This window comes from Rhea pennata, chromosome 28, assembly GCF_028389875.1.
Source record: "Rhea pennata isolate bPtePen1 chromosome 28, bPtePen1.pri, whole genome shotgun sequence".
Lineage (NCBI taxonomy): Eukaryota > Metazoa > Chordata > Aves > Rheiformes > Rheidae > Rhea > Rhea pennata.
Window position 1 is genome coordinate 3362726 of NC_084690.1, and position 23005 is coordinate 3385730.

The window sequence follows — 23005 nt, forward strand, 5'->3', positions numbered from 1 at the left end:
AGCACTCCCAGGGTCTCATAGCTGTTCCAATTACGACAAGATTTAATTAATGCTTAAATTACCCCATGCAAGTCTTCACTCTTCTAACGTTTGCTCTGAGCCTTTCATTTTCACAGCCACGTGAAATTTCACGTGGATCACAGAAAAAGCCGAGGTGTCCCCTGCTACGTGCTGCAAGCTTGCTTTGCTACCTCCCTCTAACAGCGTGCTCTCTCTGTGAACTCCCCAGGTGGCTCTTTCAGTGAAGAAACAGAACAGAAGTTTGATCACTTCAGCGGACTCACAAATAACAAGGTGTCCACCCGATAGACCAGCATCGCCTTCCTCCCCACTATTTAAAGCAGCAAGGTCTCCTGCTTCGGTGATTTCCCTAACCACTGCACAAAAAGAGAAAAATCAAGCAAACAATCAAAACTCCAAATTAGCAAGGTAAATTATTTTCAAAAGATGCCTTCCCTCCAATTTTTCAGGTGCTCAGACCACCACGTGTCTCTTGTAACTCAAGTCCCTACTACTGAAGTAGTTCAGGGCAGGCTTTTAAATCCCACTTGACTCCAGATCTTCACCATTTCAGCCCACTCCGTAACGATCCCTCCCTTCACTTTGCAGCACCATCTTTATTCACGTATGTAGGTCCAGGCTGCAGCAAGCACAGTTTGGCTTTGTTTGGGTACCAACAACCTGAATGTGTCTTTACCGTTCATTTTCTTCAAGGCATTATTCTTGGTATCTTTAAGCTCTTTGACTCAGGCTTGAACGCACCATTGATGCAAATGCCTCCATTCGTGACGCTGCTTCTTGAACACAGCTAATCCTCAGTACTGCCATGTGATTACGCCATTTTAGCAAAGAAATACAGGAAAGGAACAACATTGGAACAGCTTTTTCTGAGCAGAACAGTCTAAAATGTAATTTAATACTGCAGCGAAACTTTTGTATTCAACATTCCACTCCCAGCACAACCTCTTAAATGGAGCCGCTAACGCAGAACTGGTTTCTACAGCACAGCAGAGCTCCAGGAAGCTACAACTCCATTCTAACATCTGTACGACCGCATTGTAACATCTAGAAGACTTAGCAGATCTCCTGGTGATGAGTCCACTGGACTGTGAATTTCCTTTACACAGTAAGCTATTCACCCAATAGATTCTCTGTACATCTAAACATTACCTTTTACGCTGGATATTCACTCTGTATTTTCTTTAAAGGATGAGCAGAGTTAAGGCATTGTATCAGTCACTGTACCTTGCAGAGGTAACTTCATGGCTTTCATCATCAGGGATCTGGACCCATGCTGTCAGACTACCTGTGTAAGTTGTCTTTAAAAGGATTTTTACACTTGGTACATTTGTAATGGTGCTAAGTGTGCTCCTCTGTTTGTTTGAGGACACACATTGCTACAGATCTGCAGACACAAATACTTGAATAAGATCCGTTTTACCCCCCAAAATGTTCTGTGCCATTTGTGTATTTCCACTCCATGAAGGTTGAGGGCCTTGCTCACTTTCTTGGTACTGAATTTGTTTTCTCCCTGTGTGTTTGTACAGAAGACTTCTACAAGCAGCTAAAATTAAATGAATAATTTATAGCTGACCATTTCAACCCACAGGGGGACTGAAACTGGCTCTAACTTTTTCTCTCCATAACCTACCTCACAGGGATGTTGTGAGGCTTAAAGAACGCAGAAGTCTTTCGCTAATGCGCGTCAGGGTGTTTTTGTGACTTATCCAGTGGCCCAGATGGTGGCATCGAGCAAAGGTTTTTAGCCTACTGTAAGTTGGAAAACTCCATTTTGTTCTCGAGATGCAGGACTGTGTGGCAAAAGCAGAATCCGAGATGCCGTGGATGCTCTGTTGCTGCCGCAACAAGGTGTCTCGCAGCACCTCTTAACACAGGCTCTATGCAAATCAAGCAACTGTCAAGTACTAGTTTTCTTTTCCTAACCAGTGGATGACAACTTTCTTTACTAAGAGTGCAAAAGAGCAAGTCAGGCTCTTGAAATACTATGTAAATAAGAAAAAACCCTGAAAGTTGCTTGCATTAGATGCTTGTCAGTTTTGTGGGAAATTTTAACATAAACGTTACAACAAAGCAAACACTAAACAATGCTCTGTTCTTGCTTACAAGCTGAACTTTGGCCAACAACATACAATTCCCTTACTCAAGTGTATTTTTAAAACTTTTTAAAGCTTTTTTTTTTTTTTTTTTTTTTTTGAAAGCAGCCTTGGCTCCTGCGAGTGCCTCAATGGGCAAGAGACACCTTGAAAGCGAGTAGGCGAGGTGCCCTGCATGATGCAGAGCTCATCGCCAGTCTGTAACACTCGCAGGACCTGGTTCTCTAGCTCAGTATCTCACTAAACTTTTTCCATTCCCACCTTCAGAGAGAAAATGCCAGTACTAACCCATCAGAGAACATCCCAGTTGCAACTCACTGTTCTGCATGCAGTTTAATATCACAGCCATGCTCATCTATACATCTCATTTTGCTGGCACGGTTTACTCTTCCTGGTCCAAGCTTTCTGGCGGGAGCACTTCACTGCCTGAGACGCGCTGCTTTTTGTGCTTCAATCCCAAAGCCCTGGTCACCAGCCTCCTCGCCACCGCAGTGTCGGTCTGGGGTCTCTCTTTTGCGAGCTGAAGGAGCTCTAGGTAAAAATGGGTGAAAACAAACAGGTTAGCGCTTGTTTAGGAACAGTCTTGTGGTTTAACCACACAATTGGCAGAGAGAAGGGCTGATTTCTATTTTTGCAACTCCTTTACCAAATCAGCCTACAAGTACATGCAAATCATTCTACCTCTATGCCTTAAATGGTCTTTTCTTTCAAGACAGACTTGTCTCTGGATTTTGTATAGCTCAGATTACTTAAAATTGTTCAGGTAAGATGCAACAACGCCAATTACAGATATATTTAGATATGACTGAGCTCCAGGCCTCTTCTACTGTGATAGAGAGAATTGTTCCCAATTAGCTTTCAGCAACAGCTTCCTAACCACTCCTGGCACAATTCAGCAAAGTCAAGTCACTGAGAGCAAAGTGAAGGCACACAGTCCAATCAGTTTATTCACACTGAGTTTGGTCTCAATATAGACTGATTGAAAACAGCAATGGAAAAATATCTGCATCTTTTTTTATGGCTAAATTTATCAGATTTTTTTGGAAAGCCCTCTGCCTAGGAGTGACCAGTAACCTCCGTTTTCTGGTAATCCTCTGGCTTGGTACAATTTCATCTTGCAAGAAAGCCATACACTAAAACTTTACAAAATCCAAAACACTTGGGATTTGGCTACTATATAATCATATATCAGCAACTGTTTGCAAACTTATTATCCATTTAGCAATGTGGGCTTTGCTTGCTTTTACAGAAGTCTTATTAACAAAGGCAGCCCATCAGCAGCTTAAAGAAAAAGGGACAGACTCAAAGCATCCACAGCTTGGAAAATAAAACTGCCAATCTTTCTTGACAAAGCTTTTAAAGAAGAGACACTGTCAGCTAATTAAGATCCAAATTTGTATTTGGGAAAAAATTGCTATTTTAACTGAATCCAAACAGTTTATGCAAGTTTTATATATAAAAACTTTCCCCAGGAGGAGCTTGCAACCTGATTCACAAATATGCCAACAGGCTACAGCAGGAGAATCAGGGCGTGAGATTGAATGGAAAAAAGATGTGAAATAGAGTGCAAAAGCAAATCCAATTCCTTGACATTTCATTTAAATCTAGCAAAGCTCAGGAAATCCTAACTGTGACAGTGTCCCTTTAAATCATTAATACTGAAATTTGTTTCAACTGCAATGCACTGTAGAAAGAACAGTATAGTTGTATGTTCAGCAAAATCTCTACTGCTACAAGACTCATGGCGTTTCTTTACTGTGGCAAGTATAACTGATTACAGTATGATTTTTAAAGGTAATAAAATAAATAAAACAATGTTAATGGCTAAGCTTTACAGTTTTTTTTTTTCCTTCAGCTGATACTGAATAAAACTATGCCAACCACAAAATGCAACTGCTATTGATTTTGTCTTATCTTTAACAGTCCAGAGTAACAGAGCAGAGAAACTTAGTGGGCAAGCCTATGGCATTTGGCATGCCTGTCTTCGCACAGTCGTGACTACACCTAGACCTCCTTTTTCAAACAACATAACTGTTCACTTAGACTTTACACAAGCAAGTGAACTAAGAAAAACTACGCCTGAATCTCAGCAAGCCTTTAACTATGTACTGAAGAATAAACAAAAAGCAACGGGATTTAATGCTTTGATTATGTCTTAATGTAGCTACATTATTGTAGCAGGGAACAAAGACTGAAAGCTTAAGCATAAATAATATCTGTAGTTACATTTCCTGTAAGTAATATATATAATGTAGTCTCATTCTACAAACATGTTTGTCAGATTCACCTGTACTATTCATTCAGGCCTGCTGCAAACAGTTATTTTTTTGCTGTCGGAGCAGAATCCAACATTACTGATGAGTATGTTTTAACATATCACTGCTATGGGTTGGCCAAAAATATCATTAAAAAAGAAAAAAAAGCATCAGCAAGCTATTACTGAAGACTGTATACAAATCACAACAGCTCCCTGTCCAGCATCGCTAATAAAGCTATTAAAAAAAAAAGTAATACTGTTCCTTAATACGTGTTTCCCCATTTAACTAGTCATCATAACCACTCAGGATACAGAAAATAGGCACAAGAGAGAGAAAAGAAGGAAAAGGAATAAAAAAAGAAGAAAAGAAGTAGCTCTCTTACTTGGTCGCTGAAGTGCCTTAATTTTAGACTGCCTTGTCCCATGGATCAATGGTCGGATCTTTAAAGAAGGGTAACTTCGCCCCAGGGCTTGAGATGCTTTAAAGAGCAAAGATTGCTAAAGTTAACAGGCTGAATTTTGGTAGCTTTAACCGTATTAAAAAAAATAAATAAAAAAAAATAAATCAGTACAGGATATGTAACACTAAATAAATTGAGCTGAATCAGCTAATCAATCAGCACTAAAACAGATTAATTTAGCCCAGTCACCTCAGGGTTAACCACACATTCCTTGCATAGGAAAGAAAGAGTCCCAACAAAATACAAACAAGTTTTAAAAATTATGCACTATTAGATCAAACATGCAGCACAGAGCATGTGCTTTCAGACTACGTACACGCATACACTGTTCAACGAAAATTTCTCTTGGGAATGCTCCGATGGGAGCTTAGAGTGTTTCCCCCTGAACAGGCCGGTTTGCTCAGCATCTGCCCTGCATGCCATCAGGGCTCAGCGTCCCTAAGAGGCCACGAGCAGCCTTTGGTGTATGCCTGCAGGAATCCTGCCTAGTTATAAGACAAATTAACCGAATGGCAAAACGGATTAATTTCTAAAAAAGACACCATAAGTCACAGAAGCTCTTTGCACAGAAAGCAGCCTCTTTATTACCCAAGCCAATTAAAAACCTGCTGTTCCTGCAAAGCAGAGTTTGCACACAGCACTTCCAGCTTCGCCGGTCTTAAAAGCATTTCCAGTTCGAAGTGCATATGAGGAAAGAGGCGATGAACCATGACTACCTTTGGCAGTGGCTTAGGCTGAGTGCAAGAATAAGCAGATGAACACTGCAAATTATTGCATCAGTGCACAGTAACGAAATCCCAGCAACGCTGCAGGTTCTTCACTCACAGCCAAGAATCAGGTCACTCTACCTGCTGCCAGACTGGAGAAGATTCCCAAGGCATGCGTATCATCGACCCACTGAATTTTGAATCCACTCTCACTAAAAACGAGAGGACAAGAGAACGCTATTTACTAATAGGAGAAACAGGTCACACAAAGTCCGTAAGGCACCTTGAGTTATCAAAGGTATTTAGTATTTTTAGCCAAACAATTAGTGCTTTTCAATACATTAAACCCATTTTACATGAGGAGAAAGAAAAAGAAAAATCAGACGTTAAATGTACTCCTTTCAAAGTCACAGTCTAGGATCCTCCTACCAGCTAACCTCAAGATCTCAGTTTTTCCTCTTCAGAAACTCTTAGCTGAAGTCAATCCTCAATTTCAGGGACTGTCGTGGAATACATAAGTACTGTTCATCATTTACACAATGCTTTACAAACATTACCTGATTGCTCAGGTAAGCGAGTGATTTACAAAAGTTGTTTAAAAGCTTGAGAGGTAGGGGGTGTGTAAGAGTGAGTGAGTGAGTGAGTGGTGTGTGTGTGTGTAAGAAATTCATTAAAAATTACAATAGATGGTAGTATATTTAAAATTTAAATAATGCTTTTTGAATTTAAGGGATCTGCAGAGGTGAAGCATTCACATCTATTCTATCAGGTAAATTAAGATAGGAGGAAGACAGCAGGAAGAAAATGAAGATAATGTGCCTACAAACATCATGTGTAAGCAATCTTGCAGAAGCAAGACAGTAATTTAGAGCTGCACCAGGTACACTTTATCACTAAAGCAGGGCTGATATTTGTTCTTATCCTACTAGAAATCCAATGTCACTCCCTTAAGCACAATGCTCTCTGTTCCCCATGCTTACATAATAAATTTTATCTCCACCAGCAGCATTGGGTCCTTGCTTTGCAAACACTTATGTGAGCATGTAATTTGACTCAGGCACTGAGATGCTGTAACAGGTTTCCATAAAACAACACCTAAAGACTCCCACAGAAGCCAGAACAGTAGGAATAACCTTAAGATAAGTGCGTGCATGACAGGGCCCTGAAGAACCAGTGACACTTTTAAAATATGCATCAAATGCAGAAAAGCATCCTTTAGATTAAAGCACAGGAAGAATATAAAACACAAGAACAGGAAGACAAAATTAAAATGCTATGTAGCATCATCAGCTTCTTTCAGCGACTGTCCAAAATGGTTTGCTCGGCGTTCAAGTCCGAACACTGCTTACTTTACCCGAGATGTGCTTAGACTCAGCGGGGTACTTACTGGAACTCGGAGAACATTTCTAATAGGTGCTCTGTCTTCAGCGACGGGGAGAAGTCATAGATTTCAATTACGTGCCCAAAGTCCCCTTCACTGAGCTGGGCATCTCCATAACTGGAATAATCAAACTTGATCTTCTCTATGCTTATGTCCTTCACAGTTAAATAAGCTGCAATCTGGGAAGATCGAAAAACAACACTGTTTATAAAAGCTCTATTTCTAAACACTGCAGAAGCGTACAGACAGACATAGATACCTGATCCTTTGCAAGCACAGTGTTATGGAAAGCCAATTTCAGAGCAGCATGGGAGAAAGGGTGCGACCCTTTGAACTGTCAGTTCTGCTACCACCACCCCTGCACGCATCTGGGAAAGCAATGTGGTTCCCATTTAGACAGCATGTCTAACCACTTCCCTGTGTTGCGGAGAGAGGATGGGAAATTATCCCAATAAAGACACGGAAGATCAAGCGGCGTGCAGTTAAAGGAACGAGGACCACACAGATACTACAAATCAAGGAACCTGGCACCGATTCACCGCTTTTCCTCAAGCATGTCACCTTCAGCGCATCTCACCTCGGCCCCAGGAGGGTTAGTCCTGACCACTCTGCCAAAAGCACGTTAGCAAGCCTGATTAGTCCCATCTGGGCTATAACCTGCCAAGGAATCGGACCAAGAGCTACAAGCTCCTTTCAAAGAGCTGTCAGGCACCTATCAGGCGAGACCGTATTTCAAATGGTGACCCCCCAGAAGACAGCTTCTGCAAGCCCCACTTCAAGTCCCTCCTGCTGCCATGCTCCTGCCAACAGGTTCAGCAAACGCCTCTACCAGCCCTGGCACAAAGACTCTCCTCGCACAGATTAATTTTTTAGGTCCAATTCCTCTTTTTCCCCCAAAGCCATTCCCTAAGGCAATGCCTGTGGTGAAATACTACCTCTTCCAAGAGCTCAGCGGTACAGTCGTCCTCAAAGCTGTTCTCCTGCTCACGGACGGCCAGGCTCTCCTCACCTTTATCGCCTGCAGACAACTGTAGCTCACGCCACAGCACATCGGCCAAGCCCGAGCACTCCTTGTCCCCCTCTTCTGGCAAGAATACCTTTCTGCCATGGTTTTGCACAGAAACATCGACCTTTTGCTGGTTCTGGTTGTCAGGAGCTGACGGGTTCTCACCACAGAGCGGTTCGGGTGCAGTCAGATGCTGATCTTGGGTTTCTGGGGAGTTTTGGTCGTGCTCCACCTGGGTGACAGGGGAGCAATCTTGATCCTGGCTTTCCAGTTCCAAAAAGCTCTTACTCAGCTCCAACATACCAGTATTCAGAAAGTCCTTGCTCTGCTCCTCTAGCGGTGACAGGGTTTTGCCACTCCCTGGTGTCTTGGCATCAGTAGAGCTCTTATCTTGGTCTTCCAGTGCCAGTAACGTTGCACTAGGCTCTGCTGCAGCGATGTCTGTACAGTAGTTACTGCTATGGTTTTCTGACTGTGAGATGTTTTTGCTGCCTTCCAGTACGCTGCCATCGCTGCTGTTTTGGTCTTGAGCTTGCAGCTGGCACAGGGTTTTGCTACCTTCCAACACAAGAGTGTCGTCACAGCTCTTAGCTTGCTCTTCTGCTTCGCTTAGGTTTTCGTTGTGTACAGAAGCAAGGGAATCTGAACAGTCTTCATCCTGACCTTCCTGCTCAGGGACATCGTTACTGTTCCCTAGCAATGGGACATCCATGCAGCAGGCAGGACAGTCATTTTTATCATCATTTTTTCTTGAAATAGACTCTTCACCAGTTTCTCCCAGGTCCTGCTCCTTGTCAAGGGCTGAAGAGATGCCACCAGCTGCTGGGTCGGACTCTGTGCTGCCTTCGGGCTTACCTGGTTCACCTCGGGCATCACCGACTGAAGCTTTAGGACAGATCTCTTCTCCTCGTGCCACATCCTCGCCCGGCCCGGCGCCAGCCGCCACCAGGCTCTCGCTCTCCACCCACTCCGCTTTCTTGCGCATCGCCTTGGGGACGTACAGGGCTTTGTCCGGCTTCCTCCGGGGCGGCCTTTTTATCCTGCCGGATCCCGCGCAGGCTCGAGGCACGTCCCCAGGCACCTCCGCGCCGCGCCGCAGCCTGGGGGCTCGGCCTCCCCGGCCCCGCGGCTGGGGAGCCCGCTGCGGCCTTGGCGCGTCGTTGTTGGGGTTTTGGTCACCGGCCTCATCGGGCAGCCTAGGACCAAGAGCAAAGAGGAAGTGAGGGGGAAGCAGAGGAAGCTGCCTAACTACTGAGATATCTGCCAAGAGGAGAAAGGAGGAAAACAGAGGCCCAAGGATCAGGTCAGCGCAGAAGTCTGCAGAAAGGCAAAAGCAAAGGCCTCTAGTTCCTTAGTGGAAGGTGCAGTTAGTAACAGACACTCCTCTTTGCTGAGGAGCACCATGCAAACCTCATGCTCGCACGCTTACGCAAAAACCCCAAAGCTAGAAAGAGAGAAGAACCGTTAACATCTACCACGCTGTACCTTATGGCCGAGTGACAGACAACCGTCCTCCTCCTCCATCCTTCCCCAACAGAAAAGCTGCTTAACAAATCCACGTTGTCCACCGTCCTATGGATCAGGTACCGGAGGCGACTGGACAGAGGGGGAAACAGGAGCACTCTGGAAAGAGAGAGAGTTTGGGGGGCATCAGCAGCTTGCCGGAAGGAAAACAAGATGACAGGAACGTAGCAAGAACTGGTTAAGCCCTATTCCCCAAGCTCTTCCTCTGGCAGGGTGTTAAAATCCAAGCCCAAAAGCCAGGCAGGCCTTTCTGGTACCGAAGAGCCAAACTCCCTCCTCGCTCCCAGGATGTCTAGGCAGACAGGCTCGCGCCGCATGTACGCGAGGCAGAGCCGGCGCTCCCGGGACGCCCGTTTCCACCTTTATCCGGTCCGGGAACGGCTGGAAAGCAGCTGAACGAGGCGCCTGACATCAGTCACCCTCCTCTCATTCGAATACACTTCCAGAAACTCACAGCTAAAAGAGTACGAACGGGTGAACAAGCGAACTCTGCGATCCGCTGCACTGCGCTTAAACGCACTTTTGCGGCTCCGGTTTCACTCTTGAGCATTTTAAAATTACGCTGATGCTTTCTCCTTCGCATTTAAGACAATAAAAAGTAATATTTGAGCTCTCTACAAGCTGGCAGAATAACTGAACCAAGCAATTCTGCCCCGCTCCCATCTCACCTCCTTTTTCAGACCACTTCAGGAAGTTTCAAAATCACTGGATCAGGGACTAGGTCCAGGTTAAAACCAGCCTGACCAAAGAGAAGCAGCCCAGCAAGCCCGAACTAGCAGAGCTCGCTGCCGGCAAAGAGGCTCTGGTGCACAGGAAGTCCCCGACAGAGGAGGGGAACTGAACTGTTTGATTATGAAAATACCAATCATAACTTGTTGGCTGGCTAAAAAACTTGTTGGCAAGTGTCTAAAATAATTCTGCCTAGCAGAGTGTCAAGGGAGCAGCATGCACGGCAGAACCCCCAAGGCAGCGCTTGGCCCGAGCCCTGCAGCGGCCGGACTTTGCAGCCAGGCTCCAAACGCTGCAGCTCAGACCCAACAGGCGCTTTCAACCTGCAGGACCAAAGCGAAACGGAGAGGAGACACAAAACACGACCGCCTCCAGAGCGGAGCGCGCCCCAGCCCGCGGACGGCACTCGCCAGCTGGAAGCAGGTCGCTGCGCGCAGGGACCGGGCTCAGCGGGCGCCTGGCCGCTCGCTGCCAGGGCAGGGGGCTTACCTGTGGTGCTGACCCTGGAGCAGGAACTGCTCCAGCTCCTCCGCGATCCTGCCCACGAAGTCATCCTCGTTGGGCGAGAGGAAAACGCCGTCCAGGCAGCGCAGCGCCAGGGTGGCAGCAGGCAGGAGGCCTGCGGAAGGACAAGGCTGCGTGGAGCCGGCTGCAAGCCCCCCTGCCCTCTGTGCACACCCAGCCCACCCTGTGCAGCCCTGTGCACCCTTACTGCACCCCTGACCCCTTCCTGCCTGCTCCCAGCACCCCGTGCACCCTTACTGCACCCCTGACCCCTTCCTGCCCGCTCCCAGCACCCTCTGCAGCTCTGTGCACCCTTACTGCACCCCTGACCCCTTCCTGCCTGCTCCCAGCACCCCGTGCACCCTTACTGCACCCCGACCCCCTTCCTGCCCACTCCCAGCACCCTGTGCAGCCCTGTGCACCCTTACTGCACCCCTGACCCCTTCCTGCCTGCTCCCAGCACCCCGTGCACCCTTATTGCACCCATGACCCCTTCCTGCCCACTCCCAGCACCCTGTGCAGCTCTGTGCACCCTTATTGCACCCCTGACCCCTTCCTGCCCACTCCCAGCACCCTCTGTAGCTCTGTGCACCCTTATTGCACCCCTAAGCTCCTTCCTGCCCACTCCCAGCACCCCGTGCAGCTCTGTGCACCCTTATTGCACCCCTAAGCTCCCTCCTGCCCACTCCCAGCACCCTCTGCAGCTCTGTGCACCCTTATTGCACCCCTGACCCCTTCCTGCGCGCTCCCAGCACCCTCTGTAGCTCTGTGCACCCTTATTGCACCCCTAAGCTCCTTCCTGCCCACTCCCAGCACCCCGTGCACCTCTGTGCACCCTTATTGCACCCCTGACCCCTTCCTGCGCGCTCCCAGAACCCCGTGCACCCTTACTGCACCCATGACCCCTTCCTGCCCACTCCCAGCACCCTCTGTAGCTCTGTGCACCCTTATTGAACCCATGACCCCTTCCTGCCCACTCCCAGCACCCTGTGCACCTCTGTGCACCCTTATTGCACCCCTGACCCCTTCCTGCCCACTCCCAGCACCCTCTGTAGCTCTGTGCACCCTTATTGCACCCCTAAGCTCCTTCCTGCCCACTCCCAGCACCCCGTGCACCTCTGTGCACCCTTATTGCACCCCTGACCCCTTCCTGCGCGCTCCCAGAACCCCGTGCACCCTTACTGCACCCATGACCCCTTCCTGCCCACTCCCAGCACCCTCTGTAGCTCTGTGCACCCTTATTGAACCCATGACCCCTTCCTGCCCACTCCCAGCACCCTGTGCACCTCTGTGCACCCTTATTGCACCCCTGACCCCTTCCTGCCCACTCCCAGCACCCTCTATAGCTCTGTGCACCCTTATTGCACCCCTGACCCCTTCCTGCCCACTCCCAGCACCCCGTGCAGCTCTGTGCACCCTTATTGCACCCATGACCCCTTCCTGCCCACTCCCAGCACCCCGTGCAGCTCTGTGCACCCTTATTGCACCCCTGACCCCTTCCTGCGTGCTCCAGCACCCCGTGCAGCTCTGTGCACCCTTATTGCACCCCTGACCCCTTCCTGCCCACTCCCAGCACCCCGTGCAGCTCTGTGCACCCTTATTGCACCCCTGACCCCTTCCTGCATGCTCCCAGCCCACCCTGTGCACCTCTGCGCACCCTTATTGCGCCCTAGGCTCCTTCCTGCGCGCTCCCAGCACCCCGTGCACCTCTGTGCCCTTCCTGCCCCCTCCCCGGGGCTCCCCAGCGCCCCGAGCGCCCCCAGGCACCGCGCCGCGCCCCCCCTCACCTCGCACACGCCGCGCAGCTCCGCGCCCCGCGCACGCCCGGCTCCGCGCAGCCTCCCGCGGCGCCGCCCCTACCGCCAGGCCCGGGCGAGCGGCGCTTCCCGGCGCGGCGCCTGCGCCCGGCCGCGGCTCCGCCTCCCGCCGCGGGGGAAGGGGCCGCGGCCGGGGCGGGGGCGGCCCGCAGCGGCGGCCCGCCGGCTCCGTGCCCCGCACCTTCACAGCGCTACAGAACTGATTAACCTGCTGCTTTATTAAAAAAAAAAAAAAAAAAAAAAAAAAAAAAATCATTTCCGTGAACAATTTTTCTTTTTTCAACTGGAAACCCCTCCAGCGGCCAGCCGCACGCCCCAGGCCCGGCTTCTGCCGCCCCAGACGCCGCCCCAGGGAGCGAACCCCGCCGGCCCGCAATCACGGCCTCGGCCGCAGGCTGCTCCTTTGCCCTCCCTGCGTCTCCCCGACCCCCGTCCCCTTCCAGGGCAGTGCTCACGTGGAGCGGCTGCCCCGGCGAGGGGCATCCGTAAGTCTCCGCGGTCTGGAGGCTTTTTTCTCTTTAAGGAAACCCTAGCCCGAAGGAGCAGCCTCCGAGTTCTGATGACTAAGTTGAGACTCTGGCTCTGCCTTCCAGGAGTGCGAGGCATATGCAGGTGAAGCCAATGACACTCACAGGTGCTTAACATTTCTGAAGCTTTCTTCTTACTGCAAATTCCTTCCTCCTACAATAAATTGAGGCATAAATCTAGAGGGCACACAAAAAATTTGAGCAGTTACAATTTGTGTAAGGTGACGGTCCCTGGAAGACTAAATAAGAGCCTCAAGAATTTAAAGCATTGCACAGAAGAACTAAGGCTATCCTAGGCCAGCTGCGAGGGTGAGGGCAGCATCGCATTGACCGACCACCCCCCTTCCCAGGGGCTGAGACAGGTGAAACCCCCGGCAAACTGTCTCCCAGTTCACTGAAACCACCTGCACCAGCGGAGACGGTCTCCGAGCTGCTCCCAGCTGAGAAATCTGCTGTTCAGCATGGGAGCAAAGTCAGTGAAAACTGCCCACACATTCACTAATGATATGCTCAAAAATAATTAATGACGCTCACTGTTTTTCTTGCAGTAGCAGCAAAGAACCACATCAGGGCTCCAGTGCACGCTCCACACGTTGCCCCGTACCAAGACAAGGCTAAGGCAGCACAGCCCACAAATCGGAGCCATCCTCACCCTGGCGCAGGGAGAGATTCTTGCCTCGCTTTTACAAAATCATCCTCCATCCTAGGGCGATCTGCCTCGACGTGCCCGTATTTCAGGCGGCCAGGGCACAGCTCCACCTTTGCAGCACCCGCCTCAGCCTTCCCGCGTGCCGCAGCCTGTGCCGACCTCCTTTCCTGGGGACAGCCAGAAGTGCTGTCCCGACCCAGCCATACACCTCTTCAGGTCCCCAGATGCTGCCTTTATCCAGCCCACAATCCTCCCTTCCTTGTCCCAAGCATGTATTTTTGGTCTTTTCTTTGCTTGGGGCTGTCAGCGTTAATTCCTGCTGCCTTTCCCCCTTAGCTGACTGATTGCTCTAAATTACCATATAGATTAAGAAAACCAGGCCCCTGATCTCACAAGAGCTTCTGCCAGGCTCCTCTGAGCACCCAGAGGCCTCATCCAGTCTTGCTCCTTGTCTGGAGTCTCTGCTTCTCTCGGAGATGATCCCTGGCCTCTGTCTGATGAGAGGAGCAGCTGACTATTCCAATTTAGAAGCAAAATCAGACAAGACAGCAATCTACCTCAGCCCATCCTGTTCCCCCTCCAGTATTCTTCTTTATCTCCCTTTTCTCCGCTAAATCCATTCCCCCTAAACCTGGAGGAGGGAAAAAAACCAAACACACCACCGGCAACAGCCACCCCTTGCCCTACACTGCCTGCCCTGATCAGGTCCTCCTGCAGCCCAGCTGGGAAAGCAGAGGTAGGCATGACACCCGCAACCGTCTGCCGCAGCAAGTGTGGCCACCACCTGCACGCTGTTAACTCCCGCAGTCTTCCCATCTGCTCCAGATCTGCATAATAAAGCGTGCATTGATTTAGTGAATGCAAAGAATAAGCCAGCACCCTGTCCCCAGCCTCACGGCGTCCTTTCTAACCCGTGCAGGCATGAGAGGGGCAGCACCATTTCCAGTCTAGGTTTGGGAGGTGAAAGCCCTGTGCTCCGCTTTTCCTTTAGAGCCAGCCAAAGATTGCTAGCCCTGACCTCAGGACCAGCAGCACGGGCTTCCAAAACCAGAGTCAGTGCACTCAGTGCCACCACCTCGTGTCTCCAAACCGCTGCAGTGTTGGCAGCAAGCTCCTGCACAGCTACGGATGTCACCTCAGACCCTCCACCCTTTGGTGTGCCATACAAGCCTCCCATCAGCCTGGGAGACAGCAGAGCCTCCTTACAGCACCTCTGTAAGCAAAGATGTCCCTCCCCAAACAACAGCTTCCTCGGGTTGGGAGATCAGTCCCAGGGGGCCCAGATTGTTTACCTCCAAGTCATGGCGAGAATCCTGACAGCTCTGCCCCTTTCTGGAGCTCTATGAAAGGCTGCCAGCTGCTGTCCCTTCTCTCTCAGGAACAGCATCATATTTCCATTTAAATTGAGATTTTAATGTTTCTTCTCCCTTGGTCCCAATGTGCCCAGAGTTAAGTGAGTGGCTTTGGACACTTGAATTTTACCTGATGGGACCTGGATACCTCTCCCTGCTTAATGGTCTCTCTACGCATAACCAGCTTCTCAGGCACCTAATGAGATAACATCGGGGCCCCAGCACCGCAGCAGCAAAGAGAGACACTCAGAGCTAATGATGCCAGTTTGTTTCCTTAGGCTGCAAATCAGCTCTCACTGCATTGGATTGGAACATTTGTTTACTCCTTTTGTTCCTACCTAGACTGCTCAGCAATGACAGCCACGTTCACCCTGACAGCCCGAGAAAAGCCCCATCTTCACGGCGAGTCAGCGCTGCTGCCCTCGTTACACACATGGCAAAACTAGAGCCCTGGAAACCTAAGCGACTTAATGCAGGTTCACAGGGCAGGAGAGTGAACACAGGAGTCCTGACTCATAGTCCCTGCCTTAGGATCACTCTTGGATAGGGACGCATTTCATTCACCTCTGAAATACAGCCACGGCTGTAACAGTATTCCGTAAGACTTCAGGACAGAAGAAGGAGCATGGATCCCCGTGAAACTACGGAGAAAACTTAGAGAAGCAGAGAGCAATCAGTGCAAAACAAAGCAGGTCTGGATTCCTCCTAGGGTTCCTGGAGATGTCAACAAAAAGGCTGTGGGCTTCACATCTTACCTGAGAGGTCTGCATTTCAGGCCAGAAGATGATGTGAGGCGTGGACTTTGGAGAGCAGACAAGGTGATGACACGTCGGGAGTAGGTTCACGCAGTTATGCACACTTTTGGAGCTGTTGCCCATTTCCCAGACTGGCCCCAGAAGCGTCTCTAACACAGGGAGCCTAGTTCCATGCAGTGGAGCCTTTTGGTTTAGCTCACTGTCACCATCTCTTCTTCTGATCCAGGAAGCGTACCTCTGCCAAAGGATCACATTACCTTCTCCCTTGTCTTTCTTTTGCAGGTTCACCCAGCTCACCATAGACAACAGTAATAAGTGGAGCTACTTGCTTTTTGCCTGATCTCTGTACAAACACTCACAGATTAAACCCCAGACCCTTGCTGCAAGGTGAGTTTCATTAACCCCTTCAAAAAAACTGGGCAATCAAGACAATACTGTTTTGAGAAAAAGCTGTGTATCCCAACTCCCTCTAGCCACCAAAATCAGGAGTCCTGAGGTAAAGCCCAGCTACATCATACATGCTACAACACACTGTGCTTTTAGTGCAGAAAAATCGTTATAAATATTGCAATGGCATTCAAACCAAATCAGTCACATCGGGCCTTCCGTAAGCATGCCAGATGAAACTCGGAGCAGTAACTCCTTCTCTACCAGTTTGGCTGTGCTGTCCTCCCAGAGTTGAAAAACCCTGAGAACCTGCCCCCGTTTTAATGACTGGCCACCACTGCTGTACAAAGAGATGGTTATAAACAAAGCTGAGCCTTATCAGTGCTTCTACAGAAAAATCCAAGCATCGACCTTGGGAATATGGTGAGCTCTGCTCCCCTCCCACGCTGATTATGCTGTAACTTGACTATAATTGGGCTCTATTTAATAATTACCGTTACTCTGTAATTATGACTTTCTGATTTCTCTTTTTGTTCAAGTTTGCTGGGGAGGGGGAGAGGCTCCTCTGTTATGCCAGGGAGCTAAAGATGTCTCAAATTCAAGATGACATGGACGTGCTGCTTGCTGCTGCAGTGTTTAACCACGCACCGATCAAAACACATTTCTGAAGTCACTTGTGTCACAGTCAGCAGTGAAATGCTGGGGGCTGTTCGCTTGCCACTTCCACCCCGACACAAGGGCTAACCAGACACAAGTTCCAACACGCACAGGAGAGGCTAATTAAAGAGTACAGGTGAGCAGGGAGTGCTTCTTAAGAAGCCATTATTATTGAAATGAGACAGCAAGGGAGACAGTGCGGAAGGATCCGTAATGAAATGGGGGAGGAAGGGAATTAGAGAACAAAGTGAAAGGGGGAAGAAACAGAGTATGAAAGGGAGGGGGACATGACTGATGGGAGATGTGGCAGAGGCGCTGAAAGCAAAACAGCAGTGTTCTTGCTTTAAAAATCTAGAATTTTGATTTTCTCCTCTATCCTCAGGTCTGAAGGACTCGAACACCCTCATTCCTGAAGGCTCCAAGCTAACTGAAATCCAGTGTCCTGGTGCTAAAACACAGTTTATGTACGTCCTGGCCTGCACTCAGCTGTGCATATCCCAGCTTAGAAAGCCTGGCTCTGCTCCAGGGGCTAGCACGAAACTTTAGCATGCCAAATCCTTGGCTAACGAGTAAGCGCCCTGCAGCATGCTCCAGACAAGCTGCTACCAAGCACAGCCTCAGGGCTCCAGCAAGGGTGGCTGCATACTTGTCCTGACCTGCAGGACAATTTGCACGAGCAGAGGCTGAGGCTGATCACCTCGAATGCAGGAGAACCTCTAGCAAGGTCATTCTGCCTTAGCACCTCGAACCCCTGACAGGCAGGCCGCTGACGAAATCCGAGTCAGCTCCTCAACACAACTCCCTTCGGAAAGCTAGGGGCAGACCCCAAATCCTGATTCAAGCCCCAGCTGCCTGTTATTCTGCTCAAACGTGAATGCAAGCTGCAAAGGTCTGGACCAACGTTACCTCCTTTCTGCACAACCCAGCAGAAAAGTGGTCTCCCTAGTAAAAGGTGCTGTCCCACCCAGTACATAGTCCACTTCTATCTCATGGACTACGAGGGAGAGGCTTAGCAGACCACACAAATATTTGCTTTCTCAGCTGAAGTCACAAGGAAAGGGGAATTCAAACTCTAGATTTTCAGCTTTGGCAGAAAAGATTTTTTCACAGGTCACCCAAGAAAGCAGCAACACAGGTATTTACTGCCCACCTGGGCTGGATCTGAAACTATAAGTTAAAAAACAAACAAAACACTGAACCCCTTGAGCCATCTCTAAACTCATTCTAGCTATTTTGCACTTATTAATGCAAACTCCTGCCCAACCAGAGAGAAAACAATATCTGTGTTATTCTCAAGTTCCTCAGAAAACAGACAACTGCAATAGCGTCCTTGTTTCCATCTTTCCGCAAGACCATCCCACCACCTGCTCTGATCCCTGTCTTAATTCAAAACATTAGCAGTGAAGGGCGTAATCTTCTCCAGCGAGATGGCCATCTCTCGCCCCACATGCACCGCAGCAGGCAAAACATCCACAGGGCGGGTGTCGCAAGTAGGCTCGGAGATCTGAGAAACCTTGTCAAAGGACACCTCGTTGTTTTCCATCGGCAGAGCAGCATGTGGGAGAAGTTGGGAGTAGCTAAGGGTCACTACTACTTTCTGGTTTGTCGTATCATGGTGGTAGGAGACCAGCTCATTGCTGAAGTTCACTGTCTCCACTGCATTGCTGGGACAAGGGCAGCCACAGCCCAGGATGGTTGCAAAGGCTCGCCGAAAGTCTGCATTGAAGGCATAGATAATAGGATTGAGGGAAGAGTTGGCCCACCCAAACCAGACAAAGATGCTGAAGACAGTCTTGCTGACACAAGGCAGCTCCCCCGGCTTATGCAGGTCGAGGTCACAAAAGGGCACAATGCAGTTGAGCACAAAGAAGGGCAGCCAACAGAAGACAAAGACACCCATGATGATAGAGAGGGTCTTGAGGACCTTAGTCTCCTTCTTGAAGGAGTTCTTCAGGGAGGCTTCATGAGGGCAGTCGCTGCTGTGGCAGTTTTGGGCATGTTCCACTGCTCTTTCCAAGGAAGAGATCCTACGAATCTGCCGCTGGGCAATGCGGAAGATGCGGGTGTACGTCACAATCATGATGGCAACAGGGATGTAAAAGCTAATGAGAGACGAGGAAATGGCATAAGCCCTGTTGAGGCTCGAATCACAGCTCTCCTCCTCCCAGGTGACATTAAAACCTGGCTCCTGCTGGCTAAGAAGCTCACGGTCCTTGTGCCACTTCAACTGCACAGGGATGAAGGAAATCAGGAGGGACAGCAGCCAAGCCACTCCAATCATGATGAAGGCCACCTGCTGCGTCATCTTCCTCTCATAGCGGAAGGGGCTGGAGATGGCGCAGTAACGGTCCACGCTGATGATGCACAAATTGAGGATGGAGGCTGTGGAGCACATGATATCAAAAGCAACCCAAACATCACAGAAAGCCCCAAAAGGCCAGAATCCCATCACCTCAGTGACAGCCTTCCAAGGCATCACCAGTACAGCCACAAAGAGGTCAGACACTGCCAAGGAAATAACAAAGAAATTGGTGACCTTACAGCGTAAGTGTCTGAACATGGCCACAGCCACACACACAAGAATGTTGCCCAGGAGCGTGGAGAGGATGAGAAGGGAAAGTAAAACAGCTGTCACCACACGGAACGACAACTCGGAGCTGCCTTCCTCTGCCCAGCTCTTCCTACTGCTGGTGTCATTGATCTCATCCTGTTTATCTCCTTCTCCGGAAATGTAGAAACCATCCATGGGTTCCCCTTTGTTCCAGACCCTTGAGGGATTTCACCACTGCTAAGTCCCTATCAACATCCCAATCCTCCTTTTATTGCTCCGTTGATGTCTCAGAAGTACCAACTGCAATCCTCCCAGCTCTCACACCTGACTAGACAGCCTGGCACAAGGAAAAGTGCTTGAAGCTCTCACTTCTTTCCAAGTCTCCTGCCAACAGCTTGGCATCTGTTTTCTCTTGCCTCCCACCTCACTTCTCTTTCTTTGCAGCCTGCTGTTCACGAAGAGCCAGCACTCACCTCCGGTACTTGAGCAAGCTGGGAGGGCTTTGCTGCAAGCCTCTCTCCCTCTCCTCTCTCAGAAGCTCTTCATCTGTGGTTGATCTATTGCCTGCTACACCATCCCAGTCAATCCCTTCTGCGCTGGCCAGGCTGGGACTCACTGCCAGAGGCAAGAGGGAACTAGGCTCTCTCCACTCTTGCAGACAGATGTTCTCTGCTCACAAAACAGGCTGCTCTGCTGTCTGCTCTTCTCTCTCTTGCTAATTTTCCTCTGGATTTCACACAGGTGAGATCTGTCTCTCCCTGCACACCAGGTCCCCTATTCACCAATCCGGTCCTCTGCGAGCTGTGAAGAGCATGGCATTGGGAGTTCTCGGCAGACAGGGTAAGTTGCTTGGGAAATGGGTGATAGGATTGTAGGGGTAAAATAAACATTCAAGTGGCATTTGAAGGTCTTAAATGCAAACCAGGATGGCAATTTACTGTGCAAGAATCTATCGGCTTGATCTTTGAAAGAAAGACACTTAAATTCACTGTACAGGCACCAAGGTACAGCTCAGATATATGATTCTAAACCAGATATTTCTCCCATGTCCAAGGCTGCACAACTGCAAATAGTGCAAAAATGGCATTTACTTTTCATTGCAAATTTCCTTCAAGTTAAGAGGAGAAAAAAAAGAGTTGTATAAATCTGCTAAATTTTTTTCTTTCTAAAAGCATCAAACAAACTATAGTTTCCAGACAGTCTTTCTTTCAGTTGAGGTTGGGTATGAGATCAAAGAGAAGATGCTCAACATCACATTAGCAAGTTCTGCATTCTGAATAAATATAAGTACTGTCAATAAAGTGGTATAAAGTGTCTTTTTTTTTCAAATTCAACATTCTTTCTTTAAATTTAATCTCTAACTAGTATCAGAATACTTTTGAGAAATGCCTTGCTAGCAAACTACCCAAGGGGTGGGGGGGAAAGCAGCAAAAGCTTTCCAAATCAAACCGAAAAAGCAATTACACAGATCAGCATTCACTCATTCATTGCACTGACAGTTGCTGCAGTGTATTGCAATGATTTCTGCCTTTTCCTGTAAGATGTATCACTTCTAAAGACAATAGGAGCCAATCTGTACAAAGGCAGCTTAACTGCACTGAGATTTAATTAACTTAACCCTCACTTTGCGTAATCAGATACAACAGGAACTGCCCAAGCACTACTTTGAAACAAGAGTGCAATTATCCTCTCAAAAGATAAAACACCAAGAATCTTACTCCTGAAAGAAACAACATATTCACTTTGTAGAAGGTTAAAGAAACTTGCTGCACACATGTCACAGCATTTACTTCAGAAGATCCTGTTTAATGAAGCCTCATTAGTTCCATCATCTTTCAGCCTCCTGCCAAGCGCCTACGCCAAGAACCGCGGCTAGATGGCACCAGCGGCCAGCTCATGCCTCAGCACTTTCCCTTGGGTTTTAATTTTAAGTGCCAGTCTAGCTCCCTTCCTCCTTTGCTGGATTTCATCGGAGGAAAAGGAGGGTCAGTAACTCCCCAGGCAGCACAGGGCCCTGGCTAAGTCCCTGTCATACAGGCAATTGCACGAATCTACGCAGGAATGCGTGCAGAGGCATCGCCTTCTGGGCCTGAAAGAGTGTTTTTCTCCATACTCTCTAGGCAGGGCACAAAGATTTGAGAGCCAAGTTGCAAGACACATACAGCAGAGGATACTGCAAGTGCTCTTCAGGAGAGCAGCTGAGGCAGGTGCTCTGCCATGCGGCACCAAACCACAGCAGAGGCTCTCACCGTGAGCTCGCAGAGGACTTTGGCCACACACGCCAAGGCGGACGCCCTTCGGAGAGAAGGCGTTCCTGGAAATCACTGCTCGAGATGCAAGGAAGGCTTCCTCCTCCTCACAGCTTAAGGGAGGATCTTCCTCTTGCCCACAACTTACACCGACGCGCACATTCGGAGCTGGGGGGATGAGGGGATGAGAAGGGATCCAACGCAATATCCTATTTCTGTGCATCTCACAACACAGTTCAGTTAGTAGTTACTGTGCAGACAATTTGGCTTCCTTTGGGGAAAGGACTGCTAACACCAGTCTCGGGCAAGCAAGTTACAGGCAGCGACCCTTTTTCATAGGGTGATTCCTCCTGCCTGCTAGATGCAGTCTTCTCTACTGGGAAAGCTATCCTGCTGTGTTATATTACTAAATAGTTGCTATTATTTCCTTACATAATCAGCTATCATTTCTTCAAGGAATCAAATAAGCACTATTTTATACAGCACAAGTATGATATAATTCCAGTTTGGTGGCAATTCAGCGTTAGGTTTTTGTATTTAAGCTCCTCAGCCAGAAGGTGCCCTCTATTTCCCTTCCCTCCGGCTCAGTGAGATGCAGTTAACATTCCCTCTTCAGCCATCTTGATTACATTCCCCACTTGGCATCAGAGGAGGAAAATTACAACCCACTTCAAGTAAAGCAGCAGCTGCTGGGGTTTAACTCTTAAATGCCTCTGCCAGCCCTTTGGAAGGCAGGCTGTCCCCATCGCCTCCGTCACACAGAGCTGCTGTTGACTGTTTATTCCTACGGGAACCACTTTGCAGCTTACTTCCCACAAGGGTGCAAGCTCCGGCAGTGGAGGAGATACAGGAGTTCCCAGATCCTTTAGAAAAGATCCAGAGATACCGTTTCTAGGCAAGACCTAAGCAAAAAGAACCAGGCCTTTCACTGCAGACAGCATATCATAAGCACATGAACAAGAAATTTCCTCCTTCCCTCTTGAACAAGAAAAGAGGAGAGGAAAAATAAAGTAAAATAAAATAAAAGTAGCTCTCCAGGGATCAGTTCCTCCTTGCCAGGGGGAACAGGCTGGTCCATGAATTCAGAGCCTACTTTTGGCATCTTAACAGCAGAGGGGTGAAGGATCAATTTCATTTTTGAGTAGTGCTCCTTTCCTGGGACAACTTCACATTTAGACTCACCGTCTTTAGAGAAAAGAAAGAATGATATCAATCCTCTCAACTACAGTCGCTTAATTATGGTCAGAATAAAAAAGCTCAACAAAAACTGTCTCAAAACAAGGCTTACATACTGCTTAATAAAAACCAAGGGGACAGTCAGGACAACTGTCTTCCTAGCATGGCAGTTTCCTAACTGCCCACAACATCCCTCAGGTAG

The 23005-nt window shown here is 48.8% G+C and overlaps 3 protein-coding genes across 7 annotated transcripts in view; 1 reads left to right on the plus strand and 2 right to left on the minus strand.

The window, feature by feature from the left end:
* The window catches only part of LOXL2 (lysyl oxidase like 2), a 49825-nt gene extending 45823 nt beyond the window's left edge, over positions 1-4002 (plus strand). For all 5 annotated transcript variants that reach the window (XM_062596925.1, XM_062596928.1, XM_062596927.1 and 2 more), the window contains one exon: positions 230-4002. In XM_062596925.1, the coding sequence (XP_062452909.1) occupies positions 230-309 (80 nt within the window). In that variant the 3' untranslated portion in view covers positions 310-4002. The remainder of the gene's footprint in view (positions 1-229) is intronic.
* Positions 2433-13729, minus strand: R3HCC1 (R3H domain and coiled-coil containing 1). The gene is made up of 9 exons (XM_062596663.1): positions 13680-13729; positions 12471-12565; positions 10669-10798; positions 9412-9549; positions 7856-9122; positions 6927-7099; positions 5681-5751; positions 4755-4850; positions 2433-2645 (listed from the first exon to the last, which is right to left on the minus strand). Exons 1-9 carry the CDS (start codon positions 13727-13729, stop codon positions 2497-2499), a joined length of 2169 nt encoding a protein of 722 aa, XP_062452647.1. The 3' UTR covers positions 2433-2496.
* A 4471-nt stretch (positions 13730-18200) lies between these two features.
* Positions 18201-19710, minus strand: LOC134151891 (D(1) dopamine receptor-like). Its single transcript, XM_062596800.1, has one exon. It carries the CDS (start codon positions 19571-19573, stop codon positions 18209-18211), a length of 1365 nt encoding a protein of 454 aa, XP_062452784.1. The 5' UTR covers positions 19574-19710; the 3' UTR covers positions 18201-18208.
* Positions 19711-23005: the final 3295 nt, after the last annotated feature.

What these genes read in the sequence shown, in the direction of transcription:
- R3HCC1 (XM_062596663.1), bottom strand. Translation starts at nt 13,729, where the DNA reads ATGGAGGATGATTTTGTAAAAGCGAGGCAAGAATCTCTCCCTGCGCCA. An exon ending in GAATCTCTCCCTGCGCCAGG is followed by an intron (nt 12,566 to 13,679) that starts GTGAGGATGGCT and finishes CGCGCCGGGAAG; the next exon opens with CGCCGCTCGCCCGGGCCTGG. An exon ending in GAAATGTTCTCCGAGTTCCA is followed by an intron (nt 5,752 to 6,926) that starts GTAAGTACCCCG and finishes TCTCGTTTTTAG; the next exon opens with TGAGAGTGGATTCAAAATTC.
- LOC134151891 (XM_062596800.1), bottom strand. Translation starts at nt 19,573, where the DNA reads ATGGATGGTTTCTACATTTCCGGAGAAGGAGATAAACAGGATGAGATC.